General features: G+C 52.0%; 2 protein-coding genes across 8 annotated transcripts in view; one reads left to right on the forward strand and one right to left on the reverse strand.

Moving 5' to 3' along the window:
- DENND2A (DENN domain containing 2A) overlaps positions 1-16,011 on the reverse strand; it is a 112,886-nt gene extending 96,875 nt beyond the window's left edge. For 2 of the 5 annotated variants that reach the window (XM_081534316.1, XM_081534311.1), the window contains exon 1: positions 1,908-2,176. The gene's annotated coding sequence lies outside the window, so the exon portion shown is untranslated. Of the gene's footprint in view, positions 1-1,907; positions 2,177-10,865; positions 11,001-15,952 lie in introns of those variants that run through there. The other 3 variants (XM_081534318.1, XM_081534313.1, XM_081534315.1) reach the window with 2 other exon arrangements.
- The window catches only part of ADCK2 (aarF domain containing kinase 2), a 29,053-nt gene continuing 13,461 nt past the window's right edge, over positions 2,207-17,798 (forward strand). For 2 of the 3 annotated variants that reach the window (XM_081534342.1, XM_081534344.1), the window contains exon 1: positions 15,644-17,249. In XM_081534342.1, the coding sequence (XP_081390468.1) occupies positions 16,317-17,249 (933 nt within the window). In that variant the 5' untranslated portion in view covers positions 15,644-16,316. Of the gene's footprint in view, positions 2,612-2,788; positions 2,867-6,297; positions 6,428-6,520; positions 6,740-6,924; positions 6,972-8,531; positions 8,662-10,799; positions 10,940-15,473; positions 15,581-15,643; positions 17,250-17,798 lie in introns of those variants that run through there. The other variant, XM_081534341.1, reaches the window with a different exon arrangement.

Here is a 17,798-nt window from a genome sequence, read left to right on the forward strand (position 1 = left end):
CCAGTAAGCACGGTGAACTTTCTAGAATACAGAGTGATCTCGTGGCTCCTGCTTCAGGGAGATCCTTCTTCCCTCTGGGAATTACACCCATGAATTCTCCCCACGCTTGCCTGTTCCTCTCCCTCCCCCTTGGTGACAATGCACAGGCTGTTCCCTCAGCCTGAAAAAATCCTCTCTGCTTTTGCTTTGTTGGTGAAGAGGTTTTTAGGGCTCAGCCTGGCCTTACCTATTCTGTGGGCGTCCCTGCTCTGGGTTCCCTGAGGACACAGCACTCACGGCGAGGCCAGATGCCAACTGGATTTAGTTTTTTGTCTGACTACCCAGTTAGGATGGTGAGTGCCTGGAAGGAAGGCAGATATCTTATTCCCTTAGCCTAGTCCTTAGAGTTGCTAAGTGAATGAATATAGGACACAGGGAAGCGGAAAAGAAGGGAAAGTGTTAGTTGCTCAGTCGTGTCCGACTCTTTGTGACCCCATGGACTGTAGCCCGCCAGGCTTCTCTGTCCATGGGATTTCCCAGGCAAGGATACTGGAGGGAGTAGCCATTTCCTTCTCCAGGGATCTTCCCAACCCAGGGAATGAACCCAGGTCTCCCACATTGCAGGTAGATTCTTTACCATCTGAGGCACCAGGGAAGCAGGGTTCAAATCTTCCAGAATGAAAGGACTGAAAGAAGGCCAGCCTCTTCATTGCCTTTCCTAAGAACAGTTACTCTTTGCCCTTGACATCGTGTAGAATTCTGCTCATTGTAGGCAGCCCACCCCAAAGACGCTTCTGCTTCACTCCTCTGGTGTGTTTGATACTTGATGACTGGCAAGCAGAAAGGATATTGTTCTTTTCTCTTATGTAGTAATCACCGCAGGTGTAACTTTAATAACAAAATTACTGTAGCGCCTATTACAACTCTGGGGCCATTATTACACTGGGACATCTAGAACCTTAGAAAAGTCATAGTACTAAAGCGTATCTCAATACCAGCTAAAAGTCCGCAGGCACCTTCCCCAGCTTGCTGTTTTAGTCGCTCAGGTCTGTCTGACTCTGTGACCGCATGGACCGTGACCCGCCAGGCTTCTCTGGTCCATGGGATTTCCCCGGCAAGAATACTGCAGTAGGTTGCCATTTCCTTCTCCAGGGGATCTTCCCCACCCAGGGATCGAACCCGAGTCTCCTGCATTGGCAGGCGGATTCTTTACCACTGAGCCATTGGGAAGCAGCTGGTTAAAAACAAAGTCAGTGCACTTCCCCTGCCCCAATCTCTGCCCCTGGAGGGCGACGTCCAGATTCCCCACCCGGTGCCCTCCAGGACAGGATTCCTCCGCTGAGGTCTAGCTTTCTGCTGTGGTTCGAATCCAGTTCCCTGTGACCCTCCTAAATATTCTTCTATCCTGCGTTAAGAGACTCCCCCAGGATTCCATCTGCTGCCAACCCCATCCTGAGGGGGAAAGCGGGAGAAAGGAGATCATGCAATCATCTTCACCTTTCAGCTTTCTCAACACTGCACAGTCTGACCACAGTGGGGGGCAGGGGGAGGTCTGGCTGCTCAGCTTTTCTCGGTTCTTGCTAAACACACACACACACACACACACGCCCTTGGGACTCTCAGCACAGCGAAGGGCGGGGGCTCTGCCCGGTTTCTGCTGGTTTCCCGGGCACGGGACCACGGCCTCGGGAGCTCCCGGAAGGACGTCCGGACAACACTTTGCTCTAGTCCCGCAGATCGAGCTGCAGCGCCTCGGTCCCCACGTCCGCAAGCGGGAAACCCAGTCTTTGGTCAGCAACGAGCCACTTCACGGCTCCTGGTCGAGGCAGCTCCGGCCGTCGTCTTTCTCCCCCCTACAACCCCCTGCACCGCGCGTCCCCTCCTCGGTCCCCCCGCGTCCCCTCCAGCGTCCCTCGGCCCGGCCCTACCTCCTGGCTGGCCGCGGCTCCGCGGGCTCCGAGGCGCAGCTCGGGGGCGCTCGGGCGGGCGGGGGCGGCGCCCCGCGGGGGCCCGGGGCGCCATGGCCCGCAGTCCCCCGCGCTCGTGTCGGCCGGGCCTCTCCCCGCGCCCCGCGCTCGCGTGCCCGCCGCCTGGCCGCCTCTGTGGGCGAGTGGAGGGCAGCCCCTTCCTCTGGCGGCGGCGGCTCTGAGCCGGGCCGCCCCCCGCCCGCCGGCGCTCGGTGAGCTCACCCGCAGCTGGCGGGCGCCCGGCCCGTTGCCACGGCAACGCCTCTCCCAGGGCAGCACGGACCCGAGAGCGGCTCCCGTAAACAGGACCTTCTGCCGGACTCTTCCCCTCGCCCTTTTTTTGGGGGTGGGGGTGGGGGTGGGGGGTGGGGAGATGGAGGCTTAACCCTTTCTTTGCTGGAGACCACCGAGTGGCCGGCTGCGTCTCCACCCGGCCGGGGGGTTTATTCGCGCTCAGCGGGGCCCTGAGCCCTTCAGACAGATGCTGCGGAGTGGCCGCGACACTCCCTGACCTCAGTTCCCTCTAGTCGTTGTAACGCGTTGGTGGGAGCGCTGACTGGGGTTCGGGCGCAGGACTGGGGGTGGGACGCCCGAGGCAACGAGTCAGCCACCACCCTTGGCTCTGCAGCTCCAAGTCCTTCTGCACCGAGACGCTGACCTAGAAAGTCCAGGGCCCCTGAGCGCCGGGCACGAGACTCCGAACCGGGCGCGCGTGGGGGTGGGGAGGGGTGGGTATCAGGAAAAGCTTCCTAGAGGAAAAGCGACTTTATGGCGCCTGCTGCCACCGCTCGCGGAGGACAAAAGATCAGGGGACAAAGCTTGATCTTTTGATTTTGATTTAGAACTGCCAAAGAAGAAGTCCACGTGAAAATGCTGTGGGCAGTTGATGCTGCGGGCCGTGCCGGGACCGCGGAAAGTTGGTAAGCAGGAGTTCCCTGCTGAAAGGGAGATGGAGCTGGCAGTGTGACTTGTGGATGTGGGGGAAGGCTCCACGCCCATCTGTATCTCCCAGGAAAGTCATTCTTGTCTTCAGTCCGCGGGTTCCTAAAAGGCGGCACTAAAGCCTAGGCAAGGCAAGAGAAGGGAAAGAGAGGCTTAGCCTATGAATTCAGAGAAGAAGTGTGTAGGAGAGAGGGGAAAGAGAAAATAAAGGATTGTAGAAAGTGGGGAACATTACATACTGCCCAGGCAGTTGCTACAGACAGAGGACCTGAGGTCTGAGGGGCTTTCAGATATAACAGTTACAAAGATGGAAAAGCTGTCTCCTCCTATGCTGAGAGGTTTGCTCTACGAGATCTTTGAAGCTTTTGTAGACTTCCTTAAATCTCCCCAAATTCCACCATACCACACCCATTTCAACTAAACACGCTAAACATGCCTGTGTGGCATGTGGAACTTCCTTGATGTGGAACTTCCTTGACCTTGGGTCGAACCTGGGCCCCTTGCAGTGGAAGTGTGGAGTCTTAACCACTGGACTACCAGGGAAGTCCTATACATGGTTAACTTTCCAAACACAAATTTGCAAGGTGTAAGCAGTATTTTTTTTAAGTGTAAGCATTTATTGTTTTGTTTGCTAAAGCATCATTCAGTAAGTTTTCACTTCACAAAAAAAGATCAGAGACTTGGCTTCTTGAGGATTAATGACTCCCTAGTCCTGGGATATCATGAGGCAAACTGGCAAAGCGGAGAAAAGAGCAAATGGAGAACAATTGACCTGAGAGGTCCCCCAGGGGACTCCCCCAAACCACTGCACAGAACAGGTCAGTCACCTTCAGTGTTGTGGCTTTCAAACTGCCAGTCACATTTCAAGTGGGCAATCAGAGAGAAGGCCAGGGAGCCCCTTCTGGTGTCCCTCAGATGGCAGGCCACCACTCCTTGGTCTGCTCCTTCATCGTTGAATTCTGGACACTAACTTGTTTTAGAAAAATTTCCCTGCCTTGGCTCATCAGGTCAGACTCTGATGGGCGATGCTGGGGTCTATGCGTTGTAACTTTCTATCCCTGCCTGCCTGGCACAGCCCCTGACCCCACTGCTCCTCAGGGCTGGCTGCTTGCACCCTGGGCCATCCCATGGTTGACCCTGAACCATGGCAGGGGTCCTGGCCCTCCTTTCCTATGTGCCCCCGTCCCAGCTGGCTCCCTGGAGCTTTCCCCAGTTTGATGCTCCCCCTGGTCCCTCCCCAGCCCTGGTTCTCTAGCTCCAGGAGGCAGAATAGCCCTCCAAGGGATTGGCGGGGGTGGGGGGTGCCTTAGAACTTGGAAGGCCCTCTCAGTAGTCCTCTCTTCTCCCTGGTCTCCCTGACTGTCCTGAGATTTTCCCCACATTGAAAAATAGGCCTGGAGTAGGAGGTAGTGCCTGGCCTCAGTCTGGAAAGGTGCTGATGGGAGGAGGCGGGACGGAGTTCATTTTTCTTGACCTTGAATCCTGCTTTATCCACCTAGAGCAGCCACAAGTTACAGCAGACCATCTCTTATCCCTGTCCTCCTCTTCCTTCAGCATCCTGTTGAAGAGTACGGGCTCTGGGACAGACAGCCAGATTTGGCTTTGGAGCAGGTTGCTTGGCCTCTAACTGGCAGCATCTTCAGCTGTGCGCTGGAAATAGCAGTTGTACGCACCGCAAGGTGTTGTGGGGATTAAAGCAGATCTTCCGGTAAAGGGTGTAGTACCAGGCCTGGCCCATGGGGGGCACTCTCCCTCAGCTCCTGTTCGTCGTTGGTTGGTGTTCTGTGGCTAAGTGGTGTCCGACTCTTTGTGACCTCATGGACTGCAGCACACCAGGCTTCTCTGTCCTCCACTATCTCCTGGAGTTTGCTCAAACTCACGTCCATTGAGTCGGTGATGCCATCCAACCATCTCATCATCAGTTGCCTCCTTCTGTCCTCAATCTTTCCCAGCATCAGGGTCTTTCCCAGTGAGTTGGCTCTTCACATCAAGTGGCCAGTGTATTGGAGCTTCAACATCAGTCCTTTCAATGAATATTCAGGGTTGATTTCCTTTAGGATTGACTGGGTGGATCTCCTTGCAGTCCAAGGGACTCTCAAGAGTTGTCTCCAACACCACAGTTCAATTCTTCAGTGCTCAGCTTTCTTTATGGTCCAACTCTCACATCTGTAAAACCATAGTTTTGACTGCTTGGGCCTTTGTTAGCAAAGTGACGTCTCTGCTTTTTAATACGCTGTCTAGGTTTGTCATAGCGTTCCTTCCAAGGAGCATTTTTGATTTCATGGCTTCGGTCACCATCTGCAGTGATTCTGGAACCCAAGAAAATAAAATTTGTCACTGCTTCCTCTTTTTCCCCTTCTGTTCGCCATGAAGTGATGGGACCGGATGCCTGTTTGTTATTCTTCCCCTAATCTCTCATTTCTTTGCGGGAGCATAGTGGCACTCGGAGGTCAAGGAGGGAGGAGGGCAGCAGGCCGTGTTTCTTCTCCCCTCTGAGTTGAGTTTCCCCCTCCCCCCACCCCTTATACGTCCAGGGCCTTCAGCCAGAGCATGGCCGTCAGCCCAGAGCTGACATCCCCTGAGTATAAGCCAGGTGAAGGGGAACCGTGGGACTGGGGAGGGAGGCTAGTCTGAATAAGGCGAGGCAGAGAACCTGAGAAGCAGCCTTTGAACCTCCACTCTCCCCCAAATTGTTGAATGTCCACTTACATTCCTTTGAGATGCTAAACACTTCCTGAGCAACATCTCTTCAGTTCCAGGCACTTCACCTATGTCAGGGCACCTGATCCATTCCACGCTCCTGGGCAATCAGAGATCATCCCTACCATTTTCTGGGTGGGAAAACCAAGTTCTAAGAGGTGATGTGACTTATTCGAGGTCACACAGGTCCCAGCCTTTTTGTCAAACCAGGTTGCCTGAGAGCAAGGGCTCTGCCCAGTGTCACTCTGGAGGGGGGATTCTGGATAAGCATTTAAACCCTTGTCCCACTCTGGAAGCCACAGGCATCTCTGACACCCCTCCCTAGAGATAACCCTGCTTGGGTTTGTTGTTGTTGTTAAGTTGCTGAGTCATGTCTGACTCTTTGTGACCCCATGGACTGTAGCCCACCAGGCTCCTCTGTCTATGGAATTCTCTAGGCAAGACTATTGGAATGGGTAGCCATTCCCTTCTCCAGGGGATCTTCCTGACCCAGAGATCGAACCCAGGTCTCCTGCATTGCAGGCAGATTCTTTACCACCAGGGAAGTCTGGTGGGTCACTGTGACCCATTCCTTTCCAACTTCTTGCCAGACAGGAACATCTCTCTCAGTGCCACTGGCCTGCCAGTGGCATAGTTGAAAGTCATATACAGTGTAGATGATAAATGAGAAGTTTGGTTGTTTTTTAAAAATTACTATTCTTTTATCTAGAGAGCTGGCCTGGAGAGGGGAATTGTTTATCTGTGTTCTGGGCCATCGTGACATTTGGATGAAGTCGAGCAAGGAAGGAGGCTGTCTTCGGGGCAGACAAAGTGCACAGCCTCACCTTGACACACCCTTGGTGAGGATTCTCCTTATGCCTCAGCCTGAGCCCACGGAGCCATCTGGGCTGGCAGCGGGGCTTCCACAGGCATCCTACTCCTTGCCTCCCCAGAAAGCCATCTCCCGCCTGCTGCTCTGGGTCTACGCCACTGTCATCGCATCCGTGGCCCTTTCTCCCCAGCCTGGAGACAGCTGGATGCGAGCTCCTGCCCGGCCCACCACAACCCCTGGCTACCTCCCTCTGAGGAAATAAAACCAAGTCAAGCATCCCACCCAAACCTCAAACCCAAGCTTGGTTTGTTCTCAGTCCGGGATCAAATCTGTCCAGGAGGTATGGGATGGGAGGGGAAGTATGGGACTGGGGAAGTGGAGGCCACCCAGGGGAAGGGGTGAGAGGAGCCCAGACCGAGGACCCTGGGCCTCCTATATCGCCCCCTGGCTTCGAGGGACCTGTCTTTTTGGCGCGCCCCCCCACCTCCCGCTTAATGTTCTCCTGTCCTCTATTTCTTGTACTAGGGCTGGGAGATTGGAAGCTGTGGGGACCCTGCAGGGGACGCTGTGGAGTAAGTGGCATTTGTTTATCACTCCCTGATGGCCCAGACAGTAAAGAATCTGCCTGCAATGTAGGAGACCTGGGTTCCATGCCTGGGTCAGGAAGATCCCCTGGAGAAGGGAATGGCTACCCACTCCAGTATTCTTGTTTGGTCGGACATGACAGAAGCGAACACACACACACACACACACACACACACACACACACACACACACACACACACACACACACACACACACACACACACACACACACACACACACACACACACACACACACACACACACACACACACACACACACACACACACACACACACACACACACACACACACACACACACACACACACACACACACACACACACACCGCTGACATTTGTCAGGATACCCCTGGAAATCTCAAAGAATCACCAAATTGGCAAATATCACAATACTCTCATTTCTGCATAAGCACCATCTGTTTTACTCCTATGCCGCTAGCTTACTTTGAAGGGTCATATTTTCTTTTTTTTCACAGAGAATTAAAGCGTTCCTAACTTTACAAGAATGAGTGTGTCTTTGACAAAAAGCAGAGAATCAAGTCACAGAAGGCCTGCATCTCTCACCATTAGGCAAAGTCTCCAGTGTCATTACTTGTGATGCCCAGTACCCTCTTTGCTTATGCTCTTTCTCTGTTCCTTTTGGAAGACCTAGTAGACTTCAGGGAAAGGAACTAGAGGATGGTGATTGAGATACTATTTTAGAGACATGAATTTCTGTGTTTAAGCAGGTCCTGGTCTTCCTGGGCACTGTGATTCCAGAACACAGTAGGGCAGTCGGACCGACTCTGGACCATATTTAAGACACAAGGCTTCGCATCTATTTCCTGATCAACTAGATGATCTCCTCTGACACGAGGCAGAGGCAAGAATCCCCCTCAAACACTTTCGTCACAAGACATTAGGATCTGGGCAGCATACCTCTGGGCTTAAAGCCTGCCAGCTCATCGTCCCTGATAACACCTACCCAGGCACTGATCTCAGCCTTCAGACCTCCAAAGGGTGATAAGTCACTGTGCTGCTCTTGGAGGCCACAGTTTGGGGACACATATTTCTTGAAGGTCCTAAAATCTGATCTACTTCCTGTATCTCTCAGGTCAAATAAGATTAAAATCAAAATACTAGCCAGAGATACAAAATTGTGAATCAACTATATGTGTGTGTGTGCTAAGTTGCTTCATCTGTGTCCAACTCTTTGCGACCCCACGGACTGTAGCCCCCCAGGCTCCTTTGTCCATGGGATTCTCCAGGCAAGAATACTTCAGTGGTTTGCCATTTCCTACTCCAGGGGCTCTTCCCCACCCAGGGATCGAACCCAAGTCTCTTAAGTCTCCTGCACTGGCAGTGGGTTCTTTACCACTAGCAAAGCCAGAGACAACATTGTAAATCAACTATACTTCAATTTAAAAAATAAAAGGCAAGTCAAGAGACTTAAAAAAAATTTTTTTTTAATGTGGACCACCTTTTAAAGCCTTTATTGAATCTGTTACAATATTACTTCTGTTTTATGTTTCTTTTTTTCGCCATGAGGCTCCCTGACCAGGGGTTGAACCCACAACCCATGCATTGGAAGTCGAAGTCTTAACCACTGGATCACCAGGCAAATTCCCAAGCTGGGTGACTTCTGACTTCCTCGGAGAGCAGTGCGACCTTGAGCAAGGTGACTTCTGTTTGTGTGTCTCAGGTTCCTGGGGAGATGGGGCCAGATGGCCCTCAGGTCTCTCCCAGCCTCCACCCCCTCAGGTGGGTGGGAAAAGCACAAAGCAGCTGCCTGTTTTCACCCTCATCCGGCTCTGTCCTGGGTGACTGGGTGGGTGCCAGGGAGCGCCGAGGCTTCCCACAGATCACCTAGGAGGTGGGTTCTAACAGCAGCCTCATTTACCAATGAAGCCACTGCCGAGAAGAGCCAGGTAGCTTGCCCAGGGCTACCATGAATGAGCGCCAGAGCCCAGCAGTGTGACCCCAGACAACCCCTGCCTGCCTTTGCTGTCTGGACGCCAGCAGGAACTGCTGTCAGGAGCTGCTGTTCTCATCCGCCCAGCGTGCAAATGATGAGGTTACAGGTTACAGGAGGATGAGGTTACAGGACCAAGAGCAGCAGAGCTGCAGGCAGCGTGGTATTCCCCTTAGGCTTGCGGAGGGAAAAAGAGCAGATTCTACTCTTTCCCAAAGGCATCCTCATGCAGGGAGACTGGAAAGGGGCCCTGGAATCTGCAGTTTTACAGGCACCCCAGGTGTTTTTGGCGGAGGCGGCTCCCGTCCCCACTGCAGACTCCCTGGTGAGGACCCGCTCAAGGTGGGGATGAAGTGCGGGCTGCAGCAGGCGCGGAGGGGTGTCCGTTCCCCATATTCTGAAGAAAGTGAGCATGTGTGATGCGGGGTGGGGGGGGGGGGCGAGCAGGATGCTGAAAGGGTCTCAGCAGAGAACTGTCCTCCTCAAGAAACTAAGACCAGTGGTCCTTACCTAGGGACAACTTTGCTCCCCCAGGGGACATCTGGCAAATTTTGAAGACATTTTATTGTCACAGTTGGGAATGGAGAGTGTTTCTGGTATTGAGTGGGTCAAGGCCAGAGGTGCTGTTGAACATCTTGGGACAGCTTCTCCTGCCCCTCCCCTAACGCACAACAAAGAATTATCCTGCCCCAAAGAGCGGAGGTTAAAAACCCTAGAGCCACCCAGGTCACCATCCCCACCCCCTCTCCAGGATCTTGAATAAAAACCTGCACCGGATCACATCTGCTAAGGAGCAACATGACGTGGGCGATGCTACAATCACAGTCATTTGGCACAAGTGAAAAAAATCAGCACAGCCACGTGCATCTCTGTCCCCCTCCCATTCTTTTCCAGCCTGTGCAGCAAGCCCGCAGACGCTTTGGATGCACTTCACAAGAGACTGGTGCCACCTAGTGATACTAGAGTTAAAACCAGCAGGAATATTTCCAAGAGCTGGAAACTGTTGGTTATTCAGGGGTTTACTGCTTACCGCTGTGAAGCTTCTATGAAAATAAACGAAGATCACCCAAATGAGAACAAGTAGAGGCTATTTATCCAGAACTTTCAAACAGCAAGAGAGTCAGTTACAATCAATTGTATTTGGCAGAGACTCCAGTACAAGTGGAGAATCAAATGCTTGTGGAAAAGGTTTAGAGAGAGAAAAGAAAAGGCGTCAGGTGCCCTAAGTTGAAGGTTGTTGGCTTTGGGAGGCTAGAGGCTGGGGCATCTCGTGTGACTGGGTTTGGAGAGGATATTTGGCTTTCTATGATTGGCTCTGAGTAGGTATTGGGGGCAAAAATTAGAGAAGTTGCAGTCATTGACTATGTCCTGAGTATTCTGGGCCCATTGCTGTAGAGGCTGTGGATCAGAGTTCTATTGTCATATACAGTCCAGCCAGTGTCTGTTTGTATATCCAGCCTCTTAATTCATTAGCCATTCTAAATACAGTCCTGCTGTTACTAATCATGAAACATTACATAGAGTTATCCATGTGAGAAGCAGCTTGACTGCAAATCAACATCTGTGATTTTCAAAGCCTGCCCTTTCAATTTTTGATGTAGGGTTCATATTTTGTATAACTGTTTGATTTTGCTGTCCATGATGTCTTACTGTGTACAACACTGCTCTCCCAACTGAAATCCACATGGGCCTCAGGGAGCCCTCAACTGTGCTTGTGTGGGTGACTAATTCCTTGAGATGCTGCCCCTGTCCTACCATCACCACCACCACCGCCTCCATCTACTGCCATCTCTAGCTCCATCACTACCACCACAAGATCGATGATTCTCAAACTGTGTTCCCAGGCCCAGAGGCGGCAGCAGATCAGAACCTGTTAGAACTGCAGATTCCCAGGCTCCACGCCAACTTACAGAATCAGACACGGGATGAGGCCAGCCCCCAGGGGGTTCTGATGGATGCTGAAGTTAGAGAGCCTCCACTTCAGGTGAGTTTCTAGGATGCCACAAGGGGCTCAAGTCAGATCTTCCACGATGTTGCCTCCGAATCTGTGAAACAGAACAACTTTTATTTATCTAGATAATACAAACGACAATACTTGCTAACATATACAGTTTTGGCTTTCAAAAGTCTGAGAGGCAGGATCTGTTTATACCTCCATCCGACAAGCAAGGAATAGAGGCTCCAAAAGGCGAGGTAACTTGTCCCTAACGTTATGCAGGTTACACAGAACTGAAACCAGGCTTATCTGGCTCCAGAATTTTGCTCTTAATTACTGTTAAATATACCAATTGCCGGACTTCCCTGGCGGTCCGCTGGTTAAGACTCCATTGTTCCAGTGCAGGGGGCATGGTCTGGGAACTAAGGTCCCATATGCTACATGGAGAGGCCAAGAAAGAAATAAATAATTAAATAAAAAAGATGCTAATTGCCACATGGATGGAAGTCTAGAGAATTTGTATAGCTTTAGCCAGAGTCCCCGCCCCAGTTTGCTTGAGCACAAACAGAGGCCCACACAGACCATCGGAAATCATGTGGTTACCTCTTTTATTTTGGGGAGGGGATCAAAAAATTTTTAATTTATCCTTCTGCCAAACTAATTTCCATCTACAGTTATTTTTTAATGCAAAAAGCAGTGAGTCAGCTGAAGAAAGGGCTGTGGCCTTGGCTAGGCCATGGTGACACTGTGACACTCGACTGAAAATCTGGGCCTGTGGGGACGAGCAGGACTGGACCCTGCTCAGGAAAGCGTCTCCAGGAAGGCTGAGGCACCACGCCCTCTGCTGGTAGACAGGCTCAAGGTCAGTGTAGTTGCCATAACAGGAATCTTCAATAATGAGTTGTTTTGGGGATCATAGCTCCCAGGTTAATTCAGTTCAGTCACTTAGTCGTGTACAACTCTTTGCGACCTCATAGACTGCAGCACACTAGGTTTCCCTGTCCATCACCAATTCCCGGAGCTTACTCAAACTCATGTTCGTCAAGTCAGTGATGCCATCTAACCATCTCGTCGTCTGTCATCCCCTTCTCCTCCCACCTTGTATCTTTCCCAGCATCAGGGTCTTTTCCAATGAGTCAGTTCTTTGCATCAGGTGTCCAAAGTATTGGAGTTTCAGCTTCAGCATCAGTCCTTCCAATAAATATTTAGGACTGATTTCCTTTAGGATGGACTGGTTTGATCTCCTTGCAGTCCAAGGGACTCTCAAGAGTCTTCTCCAACACCACAATTCAAAAGCATCAATTCTTTGGTGCTCAGCCTTCCTTATGGTCCAACTCTCACATCCATACATGACTAATGGGAAAACCATAGCTCTGACTAAACAGACGTTTGCTGGCAAAGCAATATCTCTGTTTTTAATATGCTGTCTAGGTTGGTCATAACTTTCCTTCCAAGGAACAAGGGTCTTTTAATTTCATGGCTGCAGTCACCATCCGCAGTGACTTCAGAGCCCCCCAAAATAAAGTCTCTCACTGTTTCCACTGCTTCCCCACCTATTTGCCATGAAGTGATGGGACCAGATGCCATGATCTTAGTTTTCTGAATGTTGAGTTTTAAGCCAGCTTTTTCACTCTCCTCTTTAACTTTCATCAAGAGGCTCTTTAGTTCCTCTTTGCTTTCTACCTTAAGGCTTGTGTCATCTGCATATCTGAGGTTGTTGATATTTCTCCCAGCAATCTTGATTCCAGCTTGTGCTTCTTCCAGCCCAGCATTTCTCATGATGTATTCTGCATATAAGCTAAATAAGCAGGGTGACAATATACAGCCTTGACGTACTCCTTTTCCTATTTGGAACCAGTCTGTTGTTCCATGTCTGGTTCTAACTGTTGCTTCCTGATTTGCATACAGGTTTCTCAGGAGGCAGGTAAGGTGGTCTGGTATTCCCATCTCTTTAAGAATTTTCCACAGTTTGTTGTGATCCACATAGTCAAAGGCTTTACTGTAGTCAATAAAGCAGAAGTAGATGTTTTTCTGGAATTGTCTTGCTTTTTCTATGATCTATGGATGTTGGAAATTTGATCCTTGGTTTCTGTGCCTTTTCTAAATCCAGCTTGAACATCTGGAAGTTCACGGATCATGTACTGTTGAAGCCTACCTAGCTTGGAGGATTTTGAGCATGACCTTGCTAGCATGTGAAATGAGTGTAATTGCGGGGTACTTTGAGCATTCTTTGGCATTGCCTTTCTTTGGGATTGGAATGAAAACTGACCTTTTCCAGTCCTGTGGCCACTGGTGAGTCTTCCAAATTTGCTGGCATATTGAGTCCAGGACTTTAACAGCATCATCTTTTAGGATTTGCAATAGCTCAGCTAGGACTCCATCACTTCCATTAACTTTATTTGTAGTGATGCTTCCTAAGGCCCATTTGACTTCACACTCCAGGATGTTTGGCTCTAGGTGAGTGATCACAACGTCGTGGTTATCTGGGTCATTAAAATCTTTTGTATAGTTATTCTGTGTATTCTTGCCACCTTTTCTAAATATCTTCTGCTTCTGCTAGGTCCATACTGTTTCGGTCCTTTATTGTGCCCATCTTTGCATGAAATGTTCCTTTGGTACCTCTAATTTTCTTGAAGAGATCTCTAGTCTTTCCCATTCTATTGTTTTCCTCTATTTCTTTGCATTGTTCACTTAAAAAGGCTTTCTTACGTCTCCTTGCTATTCTTTGGAACTCTGCATTCAGATGGATATATCTTTTCCTTTTTTCCTTTGCCTTTTGCTTCTCTTCTTTTCTCAGCTATTTGTAAGTCCTCCTCAGACAATCATTTTGCCTTTCTGCATTTCTTTTTCTTGGGGATGGTTTTGATCACTGCCTCCTGTACAATGTTATGAATCTCCATCCATAGTTTCTCAGGCACTGTCTATCAGATCTAATCCCTTGAATCTATTTGTCACTTCCAGTGTATAATCCTAAGGGATTTGATTTAGGTCATACCTTAATGGTCTAGTGGTTTTCCCTACTTTCTTCAATTTAAGTCTGAATTTTGCAATAATGAGTTCATGATCTGAGCCACAGTCAACTCCTGGTCTTGTTTTTGCTGACTGTATAGAGCTTCTCCATCTTCGGCTGCAAAGAATATAATTAATCTGATTTTGGTGTTGACCATCTGGTGATATCCATGTGCAGTGTCATCTCTTGTGTTGTTGGAAGGTGTTTGCTATGACCAGTGGGTTCTCTTGGCAAAACTCTGTTAGCCTTTGCCTTGTTTCATTTTGTACTCTGAAGCTTGGAGAGTATAGTTAATGGCTGGCCATACTTGAAACCAGCAGAGTTAGGTATGACTTCTGTCTTGGGAACTTCAAAAGGGTCTGCACATCTTGGGAAATGGGAGTTGGATTATTAGCTGGCACTGCAGGAGTCCCCAAGTTTTCCGGCACTCCTTAGGCTGTGAGTGGCAGTCACACTTCCAGCAGCAGGCATGGGCCACGTCTCCAGGGTCTTTCCACTTGTGAGTCCCTGGCAGACTGGAAGGCTGTTTCCCACGTGGAGATAAAGGGTCGTGTGTGTAGAGGTGACTGTGGTACCCCAGCACAGGCAGCCTCCAAGCCCCAAACAGCAGAGCAGAAGACCGCTGGCCTTCCCTGGCTGTCCTGGCTCATTTCCAAGCTCTGCTCTGCTCCTCTTTGCTTTGTACAGCTATCTGGCCTTCTTCTGGTTCTTCATAGTTAAACTCCCCCAGAAACTCACACCAAACATCTTCCTGTTTGGGGGCTTCATTCTTTCTGTGGCTGAACACCCTCCCACCCGTACTATCTTCCCTTCTTCTCCCAAGTAGCTGCCTTCCTGGGGGGGGGGGTGTCTCCTCATTGCCCAAATCTTGGCTCTGTGCACCAGTGCCAAACAGAAATATGGAGACAGAGTTATGGAGGAGAAGGAAAGAGTGGCTTTATTACTTTGCCAGACAAAGGGGGAACACAGTAGGCTAGCGCCTCAAGAACTGTGCCCCTCTCCCTGGTAAATAGGGAGGGGTTATATAGTCTGGCAAGGCTACCTGAGCAGGATCAAGGTGGTAATCTTGCCTCAGGTGGTTTCCTGGCTGCTCCTCCCTTGATTAGCAACTGTTCTGCCCTTTGGGACTCAGAGAAGGTCATGGAGGCTGGAGTCTTGCCTACAAGAAATGGGGGATAAAGAGACCTTCGTGTCCAGGGGCCCCGCAGGGCCCAGCCCGGCATCGTCCCCATTGTTCCCTTCTTTCACAGCGGGATCTTCCTCAAAAGTGATGAGCCTGCAAGGTCAGGATGTGTGTTTCCATGTCCCCAGAACCTCGCACGGTAGATATTATTGAGCCTCGATAAATATTAAATTGAGTTTAAGAAATATAGACTTGGTTGAATGAATGAACACTCTTTCCGGAGCCACAGCCCCGGGTCCAAACACGTTCCCCAAATCAGGGCAGCCTGGGAATCCCCCCACCCTGCTCCTCCCACCACCCTCCCGGTCCCGCTCAATTGAAAACCAGACCTGTGTTCAGCAACCGGCTGTCAATTTACCCAGCGTTTCCGCGTTTCCATTCTTTGTAAGGAAAGCTACAATGTCATTGGAGAGACAGACGCACAGTGGAGAGACCGGGTGTGGAGGGCGCGTTTGGGGTTAATCCTATTTGTGGGACCCCAGAACCCGAGGGCCGGGTGAGTCTCCGCCGGAGTCTGGGTCGCGTTCGCTTTAAAGGGGCGGTTCCCGAGCCGGCGGGCGGGCGGTCCCGGAAGACAAGCGTCGCGCGGCCTGGGCGTCGGGATCCCAGCTCCCCGGCCCTCCAGGTCCGGATTCCCGGTCCTCTGACCCCCGGACCCCCCGGGTCCCGATCCCCGGTCCTCCGCTCCGCGACCCTCCGCTCTCCTTCCCCGCCCCTAGCGCCCAGACCTCCAGTGCCCTTGGGACCTCGGCTCTCTGGAGCTCCCACCCGACTCCTCCCCACCGCGCGCTCGCTGCCCTGGTCCTCGGCCGTCCGCACTGCCCCCGGCCCAGCTCTCCACCCCTCGCCTTCTCTGGTTCTTCCTCACCCCCACCAGGCTCTCCGCACCGCGGCCCTCCGATCGGTCCCCCTCGCGCCCCTCTCCGCGCAGCCCGGCTGCGTCCTGGCCCTCGGCGGGTGCGCTCTGGCGCCGGCGGGCGTGCGCGGTGACCCTGCAGGCGCCCGGCACCGTCTCCGCCCGCGCGGCCACCTCGCGCAGGTCACGTCCCCGTCCTGGGGGAATGCACACGGGCGGCCAGGTCTGAGCGCCCCCCTCATCTCGCTGCTGCCTCGCTCTTAAGCGGAATACTCAGCGGAGGCCCGGACTCATGTCCGCCTTGCGGAAAGAAGGAACATAGATGGGCGCTCCTTAAGTGGAGGCAGGCAGCCGAGGCCGTGACCTCTGGGAGAGGATGGTGACCCCCTGGCGCTTCTCTCTCAGGGTCTGCTTGGCGCACTTGAGAGGTTTTGCGCTCAGAAGGGAACTCGGCCTTCTGAGACCCTCTGGGGGCTGTCGCAAGGCTAGACTCTGTTGGCTTCTGCTTGGCACTTTGCCCAAACTCATCTCCACCTGTGAGGACATTGGCGAGGGGGCCCCGGAGAGCGTGCGTCAGCGGAGGACCAGTTGGAGTGACCTGGCTGAAAATGGGCCGCTGGAGAGAGTCCCTCCGAAGGGGCGGCTGGGCTGGCTCCTCCTGCACGTGCGCATCTGGCTCAGAGCAGGGGCTCTCTTGGTGAAATTCTTCCCCCTCCTCCTACTCTATCCCCTCACCTACCTGGCTCCCAGTGTCTCCAGTCTTTGGCTCCACCTGCTTCTGAAAGCCACTGAGACCTCGGGCCCCACCTACATCAAACTGGGCCAGTGGGCCAGCACCCGGCGGGATCTCTTCTCAGAGGCGTTCTGCGCCCAGTTCTCCAGGCTGCACGTCCAGGTGTCGCCCCATCCTTGGACTCACACCGAACACTTCCTGCGCCAGGCCTTTGGGGAGGACTGGGGGAGGGTCCTCTGCTTTGAGAAGCAGGAGCCTGTGGGTTCTGGCTGCGTGGCCCAAGTGTACAAAGCACGTGCCAATCCTGCCTTCCTGGAGAACGACAGCATCCAGAGACTGGCCACGGCCTCCAGACTGCAGCTGTCCTCGGAAACTGGGGCAGTCGGGGGGCTGGGCGAGCTCCCTGGACACCTGGGGAAAGTGGGGAGGCCTCAAGAGAGTCTTGCCGACCAGTCATTTGTAGAAAGGCTGCTCTTCCCTAAAGCGGACCTGGTTGGATCCAGTGCATCCTTGTCTCAGGCTTCAGGGACTGCCCATGAACAGGAGCCAGATCACCTCGTTCCCGTGGCCGTGAAAGTAAGTGTTCTGATGTTTGCAGCCAGGCTCTCCCATCTCTAAAACCTCACCAACTCCATGGAGCTACCCAGGTCAGGACACACCCCTTTGCAAGTCACCCCACCTTGCCTTCCATTGATTTCTTTCAGCTTGACCATTATCTGAGTACCAGTGACACCCAAGCTGTTTGATTTCTTGGCTTGAAGGAGAGTTGATGCGAATGGCCTGAAAAAGGAAGATGAAGAGGCTCTGGAGTTGGCTGTCTCTGCGGGGGGAGGACCCACCATCCATCCAGCTGACCTCCTGGCTCTGGGGTCAAGATAAATGGGAGACAGACTAGATTAGGTGTGCTGTGGCGAGCCCAGTGTTCGTTTTTACAACATCAGCTTCCTTCTCTGTTCATTTCCAGTCACTCCTGCTCGGCTCCATCATCTCTCCTCTCCACACCTTTCCATCCCTGATCTGAACACCCCCAGGAGAACTAGCAGATGCTAGTAGCCAATGCCCTGGTGTTCTCACCCTCACAGAAAAATCCCTCCCAAGGGTGCCTCACTGAGACAGGCTGAAATA

The sequence above is a fragment of the Giraffa tippelskirchi genome, chromosome 10 (assembly GCF_054371585.1).
Source record: "Giraffa tippelskirchi isolate mGirTip1 chromosome 10, T2T-mGirTip1v1.2.pri, whole genome shotgun sequence".
NCBI lineage: Eukaryota > Metazoa > Chordata > Mammalia > Artiodactyla > Giraffidae > Giraffa > Giraffa tippelskirchi.